The 13814-nt window shown below is 40.4% G+C and overlaps 2 protein-coding genes across 5 annotated transcripts in view; one reads left to right on the top strand and one right to left on the bottom strand.

The window, feature by feature from the left end:
* Positions 1 to 9159, bottom strand: part of slc30a2 (solute carrier family 30 member 2) — a 23865-nt gene extending 14706 nt beyond the window's left edge. Inside the window, exons 1-2 of the mRNA XM_034075662.2 lie at positions 9073 to 9159; positions 569 to 776 (exon numbers count right to left, since the gene is read on the bottom strand). Of these exons, the coding sequence (XP_033931553.1) occupies positions 569 to 776; positions 9073 to 9159 (295 nt within the window). The remainder of the gene's footprint in view (positions 1 to 568; positions 777 to 9072) is intronic.
* Positions 9160 to 10981: 1822 nt separating this feature from the next.
* Positions 10982 to 13814, top strand: part of LOC117439781 (uridine-cytidine kinase-like 1) — a 41049-nt gene continuing 38216 nt past the window's right edge. For all 4 annotated transcript variants that reach the window (XM_034075853.2, XM_034075854.2, XM_034075851.2 and 1 more), the window contains exon 1: positions 10982 to 11110. In XM_034075853.2, the coding sequence (XP_033931744.1) occupies positions 11001 to 11110 (110 nt within the window). In that variant the 5' untranslated portion in view covers positions 10982 to 11000. The remainder of the gene's footprint in view (positions 11111 to 13814) is intronic.

The raw sequence follows: 13814 nt of genomic DNA, 5'->3' as shown, positions 1-13814 counted from the left end.
CTTCAACACAGACAAATAAAGGGTAAAACCAGGTTACTGCTCATGGGCACAGAGCTGCTTTGAGCTAAATGCTAACGTTAGTATGGTAACAGGGTAAGAATTAGGGCTGCTGAATTAATCGTATTTTAATCGCAATTACGATTATGGCTTGCAACGATTACGAAAACAACGTAATCGAAAAAAAAAAAAAAAAAAAAAGGTAAATTATTATTATTACTTTTTAAAAAAAAAAAAAAAAAAAATTATCGTTTTTTCAGTTGAGTTATACTAAAGTTCAGGGTAATCAACTGTTGTTCAGATTTCTCCCATACATTGATGTTTTTAAAGTAAATCGTTTTTAATAATCGTGATATCCATTATTGACCCAAATAATCGAGGTTATGATTTTTGCCATAATCGAGCAGCCCTAGTAAGAATCAATCAACGCGGACATGCTAACTTGATCTTGATCTGATGATGGGGGCGGGGCTTAAAGAAAATTCAGGGTTTCACCAAAGTTGTTACACAATCTCTTCTGTTAAAAAAAAGAAATACGTCCTGTTTTAAGGTTTGATCGTCTGATCTTTACCTATGACCTCTCCGATCATGAACACGAGGCAGACGGCGGAGGCGATGTAGAGTTTCTTCTTGGCCAGCAGCCGGTCTCCGCTCTCCTCACACGCCAGCTTCTGTTTCCCGTGGCAGTGCGCCCCCGCGGGCCGCTTCAGCTCCATGGCCCCCGGCATGCCTCCGTTCTTGAATGGGAAGTCTGGATACTGCTCTTTGGAGTCTGGATACTGCTCTTTGGAGTCTGGATACTGCTCTTTGGAGTCTGGAAAGGAGCTGCTGGGAGGACAAAAGGTATATGATAATGGAGATGGTCAATCCTTTCCATTAAAACTGTTTTGAAAGCTCCCGAAAGCTTCATAATCGAGACTATTACTTTCAACTGAAGATAATAGAGACTTAGGCCAAAACGCTTTTGTGATGGCACCAACTTTTAGTAATGGCAGAACTGTGGAGACAGTGAATCGATATACTATACAGTAGGTACTTGGGGAAGTCACTTGTGATGCCGACACGACTCTATCTGCAAATATGCCGATTTATCGACTGTTTTTCTCGAGACGATGCAGGAGGTTCAGATCGCTCATTAAAATGTTTTATCTGTTATTGAGTCAACTTCAACTTTTGCAATGATTTGTTTGTTTGGCATTCTCAGTGTCAACAAAACACATTGCCAGAAGACCAATAGGCGCGTTCACACCGGAGTACTTTTACCCGTACTTTTCCCGTTTAGTTCCGTTAGTACCCCTTATGTTGCGTTCACAGAAACTTTTACCTCCATTTGTAGTGCCTGCTAGAGAGGTGGTACTTTCCTGGGGTGAAAAAAGTACCAATTTTGATTGGCTGGGCGGATTGAAAACCACGCCCCGTACAACTCTGAAAAGTTTCGTGAAGCCGCCATTGTATTTGCTGGCATTAGCATTATTAGCATTAGCATTAGCCCCGCGCACCAACGGAGCGAGAATAACTTATGGCAACACAAAAGAAAACATGGGAGCGGTGGAGATGAGGAGGTGTCGGCGTTCTGGCGATTTACTCGGAAGGCCAGTCGCCAACTCCGGGGACTTCCGGCCGGGGACTTCGGGTGGCAGTATACGCCGTGAAGTGGTTTGCGGCCTGCCAGTAAGCCCAAAGCAGCAGAAGAAGAAGTGACGCCATTTGCGTAATCCTCCCTCAGGGACTTATCCCGGTGTGAACGCGATCTGCTCTTAGTTCCATGGGGGCGCTAAGTGCTGGGCGCTAAGTACGGCAAAGTACTTGGTGTGAAAGCGGCTCTTGGTGCTAACTTTAAAGAGGCCCTATAATGCTTTAGTCGTTGTCTCTTCCTGTAGTGTGTTCTATAGGCTTTAGTGCATGTAAACGGTCTGCAAAGGCTCAAATCCCTGTGTTCAAAGGGAGTTCCTGTTTGCTACAGTAAGTCTAAGGCGTTGAGTAAATGTTGCCACGGAGCACAGTTTTGTTTGGGAGAGCTCCACTTAGTGCAAACAGATCTCCTCCTGACAAAGTGGATCAGAATCAATGTTCACTGAAGTGGAAGAATGGCGAGACGAGTCATCCAGTAAATGGGAAGAAGGTGAAATCGATGAAAGGCGACAGTGAGGAGGAGCAAGAAGAAATAAAACTCCTCAGTATATTTGGTGATTTGCATTTCGACATCGAGGTTAATACGTGATTCTTTGCCATATTTCAGTGTCACAAAGACTCTAACTTTACATCCACTTCTCAAATAAAGTAAGTTTAGCCCAATGCTACGTGTTGGCTAGCTTCCTTTTGACCTAATCTTTTTAATAAGTATCACACATTTCACAGCGATGATATTCAAATCTTCAAGACAGATGAAGAAAGTGTGAAACCAGATTAATATTCAGCAGACCGTTTTATCGATGTGACGCTGCACTGGGCTCAGAGCTGCTTTGAGCTAAATGCTAACGTTACTATGGCAACAGGGTAAGAATCAATCAATGCTAACATGCTAACTTGATCTGATGATGGGGCCAACAGAACATTCAGGGTATCCCCAAAGTTGTGATTCAATCTTACCTCATCCTAAGAGAGGTGTGCATATCCGTCACGAAGTTTCATAGCAATGAAAACTCAAAAGCCAAGAAGTCCACCTCATGTTGGCACAGAAGGGAACGTGAGAGGATAGCCAAAGTAAGAGGGATACATGTTGTTGTCACTGTGACTGTGTGTACAACATATCATGGGAATCCATCCTATAGGTCAGGGGTGTCAAACTCAATTTCATCGCGGGCCACATCAGCATTATGGTTGCACTCAAAGGGCCGGTTGTAACTTTAAGACTATATAAAAATACATATATAAATATATCATATATATAAAATAATGTATTATATTACATCATTGCCTCTGCATTGGATTATCATCGGATAGGGTAATAACTTCATAATTAACTACGTCTGAAAGCAGAAGTCTAGGGCAAGGCAAGGCAAGTTTATTTATATAGCACTTTTCGACGCAGGGTAATTCAAAGTGCTTTACAAAAAAGAAATGAAAGACATTAAGCATTAAAAAAGAAAAGCTAATAAAATAAACATTAAGGAAAAATACATGGATAAAAGTTACAGTGCAGTCTAAAATATGAATAGTTCAATTAAACATTACAAGAAAAAGTACATGGATAAAAGTTACAGTGCTAATAAAATAGGGCAAATAATTGCAAGTCTTTTCAGTGAGAATGTCCCAAAATGATTTAAAAAGAAAATCTAAATTCTGGAGAATAAATAAATAGAAGTGACATTTTGAAATAAAAATCTAATTCTATGAAAAAATGCATATTTTGAAGAAAAAAAGGCAAATTCTGAGAAAAAAGTCATATTCCAGATGCATTGTGGGACATGTAGTTTATGGGCAACGTGCTTCTGTAGCATGTAACCGTATAGTAAACATATTATATTCTTTGCAAGCTCTTGTGGGGCCACAGAAAATGAAGTCGCGGGCCGAATGTGGCCCCCGGGCCTTGAGTTTGACACCCCTGCTATAGGTGTTTAGATATTGGCTGCATAGTGGCTCAGAGACACTCATTTCACGGTTTACTTCACAGAGAATGGATTGCGCCTCAGATGCAATAAAAGGTCATGCGCTAATGATATTAAAGTGCAAGCTAATTTAAATCAATGTGGCAAATACAAATGTTGCTTTTGTAGGAAGAAATATAGCATTTTCTCAACACCAGCTGAAGTTTGTTATCGACGAGATGTAGAGAACTTCAAGCGAGGAATTTAGACACGATAATACAAACCCTATTTTACATTTAATATCCGATCAGTACAAGTGTCTTTCTTTATCACTATCTCTCTGACAACGCTTATAGCTTCCCTGCAGCTGAGTGTGGCTATTGGCGTATCTTTATGAGCGTATGACTGGTTTAGCATATAAGAGGCCATTTTACACACGTGTGCATATTAGCTGAAATACTGCATGTCCCTGTCCCGTGTGCGAGCCTTGAGAACTACACACTTTATGTATGTCTTGTTTCTGCAGCGTTCACAGAAGCTGTTTCTGATTTGCCTCAGTTTCCTGCTCTCTGTTCTTTTACTGCGGACACGTGTTTATATCCACCGCTAAAGTTCTTCTATTATCGTGTAAAGTTCTCTTACTCGGTCACATCTGGTTACAGTGTGTTTCTCCTGCGGAACCAAACAAAATGCTGACTTCTCTATTCTGCCCACACACACACACACACACACACACACACACACACACACACACACACACACACACACACACACACACACACACACACACACACACACACACACACACACACACACACACACACACACACACACACACACACACAGGTTATTGCCGTGTGCAGTGAGGGGGATGATGTGGCTAATGAGGTGGAACACAACTAATTTGGTCTCATTTGAGATAACCGCACACACACACACACTTTATCTCACACACTTCACATGGGAGATTACCAGTGTTTCATGACTATAGCCTTTATCTCTCTCTCACACACACACACACACACACACACACACACACACACACACACACACACACACACACACACACACACACACACACACACACACGCACGCCTAGACACCTTAGGGGATATCCATGCTGAAAAGAATCAGCCAAGTATAAAAACAGATTCGGTTCAAGTATACCTCTGGGAATTAAGCACACACACACACACACACCCACACACACACACATACGCACACACACACACATATACTTGGAAACCTTTATTTGCTTCCGGAACATAGTAACATCACAATTGTAACACTAGTGCTTCTATTGACCAGCGCTCAAATGCATTGTGCGTGATAGGCTAAGGGGCGGGACATCTCTAAGCGGTTGACCAATCACGACAGAGCCGGCCAGCTAACCAATCAGAGCAGACTGGGCTCTGGTTTCAGACAGAGGGTGAAAAGAGGCGCTGCAGCACAGGCAGTATGAGAAACATAAAGAGCTTTTTGAACATTAAAGCAAAATAACAATATGAACCTGAAATCCAGCCGAATGGGGCCTTCGGGCTTAAAGAGCGTGAGACTTCAGATTTTCAATTACAACAACAACAACAACAACGCCATAGCTCTCATATTATTAGAAAACAACCTTTGAATCTTGAAACTAGTCGATACACTTATAGTAAGTACATTTTCCTCCATACACAGGTCTTGGACGACAGATTTCCATTCCATCGATCCCCGCGTCCAATCAGACAGCAGCACACGCAGAAGGTGTTCCTGAACATCGCTGAGAATCTGCTTCCTCGTGCGTTATCTCTCAACAACAGAAACACAACTGCCGTGAGCTTAACGGTTACGGCCTTATGGCGGATATTTAATGGCGGCTTTCTGCAGAAGGCATCCTCTCCTATCAGGCGTGTATTACCCGCCGCATTAAGTTCTTGGACAACAGTGTGCTGTTACTGTGAGTCGATACGCTGCAGGGCGTGTGTGTGTGTGTGTGTGTGTGTGTGTGTGTGTGTGTGTGTGTGTGTGTGTGTGTGTGTGTGTGTGTGTGTGTGTGTGTGTGTGTGTGTGTGTGTGTGTGTGTGTGTGTGTGTGTGTGTGTGTGTGTGTGTGTGTGTGTGTGTGTGTGTGTGTGTGTGTGTGTGTGTGTGTGTGTGTGGACACTCCTGAGGCCTGAGGGTCAGTGGTGTGTGAAATGATATGAAACGAAGAGACTGAAACAATAACCATCCAGCATTTAATCGCTGCCGCGGTCTGTCAGAGCTCGAGGCTCAACGTGATGCATCTGATGCAACAACGCCTGCCGGGAGGAACCGGCCTGTCCATGAATCAGCTTCGGTCCGGTTGCTTTAATAGACGAGCAAAAGTGGTGATGATGCCGAGAGGAATTGTGTTTTTATCTTAGCCCATAACACAAAAATATCGAAACATTTATCACCAGGTAGGCTGACACGTACGAGGAATTTGACTCGGTGTCGTGGTGCAGACATACGAATAAAAAAAATGAAAAAACTATTTTAAGAAAACTAAAATCATGTCAAATCAAACTAAATTCTTAAAAAATATGTATCGTTTTATATAGTGTTTCTTTTATATCCCACATTTAGGGAGATACGCTAATTGACTTTATTTTCTGCGAGTTGGATGAGAGGACTAACACAACTCTCATATTTGCGGTAATTAATAAGAAACAGCCAACAGCTGGTTAGCTTAGCTGGTTAGCTTAGCTTAGCATAAAGAATGGAAACGGAGGGAACGATTAGCATGGTGCTGTTTATCAATGACAACATGTACATACCTTTAAACTTGATGTATTGATGCAGTTTGACAACCATGTCAAATTGAAAAAGCAAAAAACGTTCTTCCCAAATATAACTGTTGGGGAAATATTTACCAAGGCCCATAACAGTGTATCAGTTCATGCTGTCCTGACTGAGCACACCTGTAACCTGGCTGCTGTGCTCTCGTGTTCTGTCTCCCTGTTGGCGTCAGCTCATAGAGGTGTTATGATTATATCTGTTATGCCGCATGTTGATGATTCTCTCTGAACTAAACACACGGGTCTGGGGTAGAGGTCTTCAGAATTGACGTGGCAACTCTACCGTGAAGTCAGAACCTCTGACTCTTTGACATGTCGTGTGAATTCTCCGGCCGAAGCTCCAAATAAACCGTCGGGGTTTGACATCGAAGCTCCGGCTCTCCTCGCGTCTCTCTGAGTCCTGACTCGGTGCATTTTTTAGAAACACCCTGCTGCTTTCCCCAAATTGAAGACAACACATACACATTAACATATTTTAATTGTCTGTCTGTGTAAACTGAATGTCTTTAGATTGATGAGTGAAGGTTTAGAGAAAACAAGACATTTGAACGCATCATCTTGGCATTCCTTACAATTGTTGACGGATAATTTTCATCCTTAAAAATGAATCAGATGTTAAATTAATTAATTAAAATAATCATTAATTGCACAATTTTCTAACTCAAAATGTCCAAATGCAGCTGGATGAATAAATAGTATTTATTAATAACATAATATATTTATAACTTGTATGACTTACAGACTTTTGCAAATGGCTTGACAAAAAGAAACCATCCCTAAAATAGTTAGTAGTGGCCAATTGATGGTCTGTTGGCTGACTAATTGATTAATTGACCTATATCTATAAATCATTATTACAAAATGATATAATTTACTTTTATTAAATGTATATGTTTTTAAAAACTATTTATAATCTATCTCAAAGTGGTACAACAAATGTGTCAGATTTAGAAAAACCATATATAAATATTACTGTCTTTTATATTTGGGGCCTTAATGTGAACAAGGATGTCACTTAACCCACTTGGCTGCTGCTGCCAGCTGGGGGAAATGCTGAAGATGACACACACACACACACACACACACACACACACACACACACTCAGTGCAAATGGTGCATGAAATCCCAAATGGGATGCCATATGCACATCTCTCTCTCTCCCTCACTAACACACACACACACACACGCGCACACGCACACACACACACACACGCACAAGCACACGCGCAGCTAACACAACCCCCCATGCCCCTCTAAACCATAATAATATATTTGTTTACATTTCTACAAATGATGTGTTATCCTGGTGATGGGGATTTTTCCGAGGCCGAAATATCTGCAGGACAAAACTGATAATAATGAACATCACGTGTCCTCCTCTTTCTCATGCTCATTACGCGTGACATTTTTCGGATCGGCTTTAAAAGTAAGCAGCTGATATGAAACCAGTTATTGATCAGACGCAGGAACGCATCTGGAGCCCGGATACTGAAATATGTTAAAACATAATTGTCCTTAATTCAACTGTATGTATCCCATGCATGTATGCCGATACTTCCCATGGTAAAGGCGCTGATAGTGTTAGTGGTTGTGTTTCTGCTCAGGTGCCTTCACTTCATTATTCGGTTTGTGTTGTTTGTGATATTACTTGATTTATTCTAACTTTATAACGGTTTCCCTTTTATTTATGTGTTGTAATGATAGCTCCTTAATGCACGTATTAGTTAGCACGTAAGTCGATTTCTGTCGTTTTTGCGACGAACGTGATTTTTCTCGAAATAACATACTATTTGAATAATAAATAAAAAAGTTGGGATGGTCAATTTCTTTACAAATGTCTTTGCCACTCATTTCAATCAAATACACACATTACAGCAGGGGCCTCAAACTCAAGGCCCGGGGGCCAAATCCGGCCCGCGACTTCATTTTCTGTGGCCCCGCAAGAGCTAGCAAAGAATACAATATGTTTATTATACGGTTGCATGCCACTTTACAGAAGCAGGTTGCCCATAAACTACATGTCCCACAATGCATCACGTTTTGTGACACGCACACTGAAGAGACTTGCAATTATTTGCCCTGGACTTCTGCTTTCAGACGTAGTTAATTACTAAGTTATTATCCTAACCGATACTAATCCGATTTAGAGGCGATAATGTAATATAATACATTATTTTATATATATATTATATAGTTACAACCGGCCCTTTGAGTGCAACCTTTATGCAAATCTGGCCCGCGATGAAATTGAGTTTGACACCCCTGCATTACAGGTAATACACCTATGTGGATGTTTTACACTTCCATGTAAATAATGTTTCTCCTGTTTCCTCCACGCAGACGGGCCGTGCGCAGAGCTCCTCTCTAATGATGTGTTTTAGCACCGCTCAGTGAACTGAACCCGGGGCCATTTGTCACAGGCTGTCCAGAATCAAGCCAAGCATGGAAATGAATTTGTTCATTCACATAAAACAGCCTGCAAGAGCGGCAGCCTGCTTCAAATGCACCACGGTAACAAGGTAGCACACGATTTAAAACACGGCAACAAACATCCTGCAGAATTCCTGATGCAAACATTTAAAAAATCCCAGAAATTATTATTATTATTTTCCAATGTCTTTAAACCTGGATAAATAGTTAGGTTGATTTCTAGATATGTATTTCTTTAAGTATATGACATTGGGTTGGTACAGGTAACTCTGCAGGGTTTCCCCCACATGCAGCATTATTCTACAACCATGCAAAACCCACCTTTGTAGTTTTAAAGAATACATTTTCGCACTCTTCTCGTGCATCAGTTGCGATGTCTCCGAGTTTGCGGCGTTATTATCCATGTATTCAGCCTGTGCCTGATCAACGTCCCGTCTGAGATGTGCACACAAAAGAAGAAGTTAGGTGATTTATTTGTCTTCTTTTTTGTATAGAGGATGCTGCAGGAGTTGCCGCCTTCACTCGACGCGGGGGAAAGTCAGCCGAGACATTTCTGTGCGTAAAAAAGACTTCAGAACAAACGGCTACATTCCTTCGTTTCGGTTCGGAGTGCAGGAGAAGGAGGGAATACAAAACGCAGAGCTTTCTGAGGGAGGTTTGTAACCAGACAGCGGAGTTGTATAGCCCCGATGCTGCAGCATGTGACACTGCAGCTCAGTGGACCCTGAACTCAGCACACAGGCAGTACCTCCGGTTGGTGGAGCTCCTAATGGGACGAGCATCAATGAGAACCCAAATCAATTACACATCAAATATAACATCATTTACATCTTTTGTTTAGACATAGCTGCTGTAAAGCAACATAGTATTGGCAACTGCGTTATTTTACCCCACAGGTTTTAATATCATAATTTGAATTGCACGATTTTTGAAATGATGTTTTATTGTAAGTATTCAGATATAAATTATATCCACATTTGTGTCATTTTTCAATCAACCTTTCTGAGGCTTCATGCTATACTTCATCAATGCATTATTAATTCAGCTTGATTAGTGCTTTAAAATCATGTCTTGTCGAATAAAGGGAATGATTCTGATTTCTTGTATATTTGAGAAAGAAACACTGCACTTAGAAAATAGAGTCATGCCAGTATGAAAACATACTGAAAACTAAATCCTGAACCCGGATTGGGAGTAGTGTACATAACGTTAGATGCTTGTTAGATTAAATAGGGTCTATTACAATCTCCGGAAAATCCAATTGATGCAGCCAACAAATACTATAGAAAGAACGAAAATAAAGTCTAAAAACTGAAATAATATGTGGGCTACTTCATGTGTCTTGTTATAGACTTATTTTTGCGTCAATGTAGGAAGAATATATTTAAAACGTGGTTTATTGTTGATTACAGTTACACCTGCCTCACTTTACTTTAAACTGTGGCTTATTGCCAAAGACTAAGATGTGAATAAATCCACAGTTGGTTGTTGACTAAATGCATAAAATGATGTATTATTATTAGTTTAAAAAAATTACACAAAACAGAGTTAGTTGGTTAGTTGGCCTATGTATGGGTGTTGCGGTTCTGAGTTATCATTCATGACCAATGGTGCATTCAGGGACCATGTGCGTCACTTTGTTAGAAAAAGTGGTAGGGAAAATGTTCCAGATTTAACATCAGCATAGCAGAATACAGAATATGTCCCGCTCCTGGGTGATTAAAAATAACATTTAAAATAAAATAATAATAATTAAAATAATGAATAAAGGAATAATAAGAACATAATTAAAATAATGATAATACAATCATAAAAACTAACTTGAAAAATAACATTTAAAGATTTAATATGAAAAAACAGATTTACTAAAACAAAGATTAAAACAAAAATAAAGTGATGAAAATAAGAATTAAATACATCACTTTAAAAAAAAAGATTTTTATATAAAACTTGATAAAGATTATTGAATCAAAAAATGTCAAAATTGCCCAGTACTTGTGGCAAAAAAAGTAGTCAAGGACATTTTGAGATGAAGTTGTTTCCATTTATTAACATGTACTACTCATAGACTGTATGGCGCTGGGTACTACTATACATTCACGTGCTCTTAAGGACTTGGTACCTTTATATATACAGTCTATGCTTGGTACACATTTTCCCGATTACCATAAATGCAGCATGAGTTTACGCTGCCTGACGTCATCACGCTCTCACTGTTTGGTTTCCGCGCCGCGCTGTTGCCAACATGGAAACAGCCAGCTGCAGCAGCAGCAGCAGCGATAGTACCGTTAAACCGGCAGAACAGCCGCCAGATGAAGGTGTGGAGGCGGACAAGTCCATGCTGAGGTCCGACAGGTAAGTACAACAACAAAAGAAAGCCTGAAAGTCTGCGACACGAAGCAGACACACTGTTATAACGGCTTGCTAAGCTAACGAAGCTAGCTTCCACAATCTGTACCCACGCATTGTGCCAAAGGGAACAAAAGATACACAGACAAATCAAATAAGGTTAAAACATCAACAAAGAGGTGCTGGCAATCTCTTTAAATATGTGTCAGATGTTTGTGTGTTTTGTAGCTACAGCTGTGTTAACACGAGCTACCTTCCCCTGGCTTCAATACAGCTTATAACGGTCTGTCATGCTTTATGGAAACCAGACAAATTGTTGACATATCTTGTTGGAAAATGGTTTTTAATGCTTTAACATGATTTTTTACATTGTTTAAATGTGTCCTGGTAGATTTGGCTTGCCCAGCAACCATCTACCTCCCATATGCCTTGTTTAAAATCGTATTAATGATGAGGTATATAGGTATTTTCTACTTAAATATTCATATATGTTTTGTTTTTTTTAAGTCTATTTTTTAAACTAATTTTGTAATTCCTCTAGATTGACTGTCAACATGCTGCTGTGACAAAATAAAGTATCTATCTATTATTATTATTATTATTATTATTATTAACAACCACAGCATCTCTATGGTTTTAATAGAATATATTGGATGTTTTTCTGCACTGCCTATCGTTGTACCTGGTGCGATGACAATAAAGGAATTCTATCTATTCTAATGCTACTTTGATAGCACTCTCATCTTGCATATTTACCACGTAGCACTGAGGAAGTGAAGGGGATCAGGTGTCAGTAGTACTGAAGATATCCTGCAGATGGCTGTGCAAACATCTGTTTATTCACCCTATGTGTGATTATTATAGTATAATTTTTCCCACATGGATTATGCTCAATTCTGGGGGGATATGTGTCATTTCTGGCATGAAATAGGTCAGGTTAATATGGATTGACTAAGGCCCCGTCCACACGGAGACGAAAATGGGTGTTTTCCACTATAGTTCTTTATCGTATGGACGAGGCGGAAACGGAGCCCTCAAACGATAACGCATCCCAAAGTGGGAAGGTCTGGTAACCTAACGCTTGCGGCACCGTGTGTACGCTAGGGCTGCTCGTTTATAGCAAAAATCATAATCTCGATTATTTGGGTCAATAATTGATATCACGATTATTAAAAAACGATTATTTACTTTGAAAACATCCATTTATTGAAAAAAAAAATGTGAACAGTATGTTTTTAACAGTTGATTACCCTGAACTTTAAGTATAATTCAACTGAAAAACCAATACAAAAAATTTAATTAATAAATAATAATAAAATAATCGTTTTATTTCAATTACGTTGTTTTCGTAATCGTTGCGATTTAAAATACGATTAATTGAGCAGCCCCAGTGTACGCCCTAAACCAGGGGTGGCCAACCAGTCAGAGGTTAAGAGCCACATTTTTTTCTCTGTTACTGCAAAGAGCCACATCAAACACAGTCACTGATACCGCTTGTTTCAGTTTGTTGTTTTCTGGAGACAAGATTTCAACCACGTCACTGATGCGTTTTTGTGGCATTGGGATATATATTTTAAATCCTCTGGAGCAGAGAGAGGAGCTGTGGATTATTGTTATTGATTAATGCATCAGTGTTTCTTAGGGTCAAAAACACTAAACTCACAACTTAAGATGAAAGCGTTTAGTTTATTTAATAAAAGAGCACATGTTCAATGTGAAAAGTGACAGTAGTCATAGATTATTTGCAATTTGGTGCTATATATATATATTTAAAAAAAAAAATTATATATATTTTTTTAGACACCTTGAATTTCAGGGGGGGCGCGGGGCTCCGTTGGCGGGGCGCAGCGCCCCTCCAAGACAACGGTAAGGGAAACACTGGATAGTGTTTAATCAACGATAGGTTTCCCCCCCCCCCCCCTCAAAGGTGATTGGTTCACTGCATCGCAGGTATTATTGTGATTGGCTCTTGGGCCACATCAAAATTAGACGCTCTGTCATCCTCTCATACTGACACCTGACACCACACATACACACGTAGGGAGAGCCGGGGCGAAAGTAACACGGGGCGAAAGTAACACGGGGCGAAAGTAACACGGGGCGAAAGTAACACGGGGCGAATTTATCCGAGCCCAAGCAACTTTGACCGGCCAAATTACGTCAGAATGATCAGCATTCAATACTTAACAGACCTACTAAATATCAGGTTTAACTGTCAGGAGTAGTGTTGTCACGATACCAACATTTTGGTTTCGATACCAAGTCAAGAATTGCGATTCCGATTATTTTCTTAAAAAGAGGGAAACGGTCTTAAATGTAATTATTGTGCTTTATTTCACACCAGAACCATAACCATAACACAAACTTTTAAACAATGAGAACAATAAATAAAATAAATGACAAGAATTCGTATTAAATCAAATTAATACATTTCTCACAGACGGGCCTCGTGGTGTCCGCAGGCTTGCCCTCACTGTCAGAGATATCGCTCAAATACTTCCACATTTCGCTTCTGGCGTCTTTTTTGTCAACAAGCCGAGGCGCAGCGGCAGTTGCACTCCCACTTGCAGCCATGCTTCTCCTTTTCTCACATGCTCTGGCAGCTAGCGCGTGGCCGAGTGCACGAGAGAGGGGAGGGACTTGGAGCGTGCTAGAGAGGGCGGGACTGCAGGCAGGGAGTGGAAGCAGAGCGCTGAACACACACAGCTCT

Source organism: Pseudochaenichthys georgianus, chromosome 24 (genome assembly GCF_902827115.2).
Source record: "Pseudochaenichthys georgianus chromosome 24, fPseGeo1.2, whole genome shotgun sequence".
NCBI classification, from domain to species: Eukaryota; Metazoa; Chordata; class Actinopteri; order Perciformes; family Channichthyidae; genus Pseudochaenichthys; species Pseudochaenichthys georgianus.
This window is presented reverse-complemented; position numbering and strand designations above follow the sequence as displayed.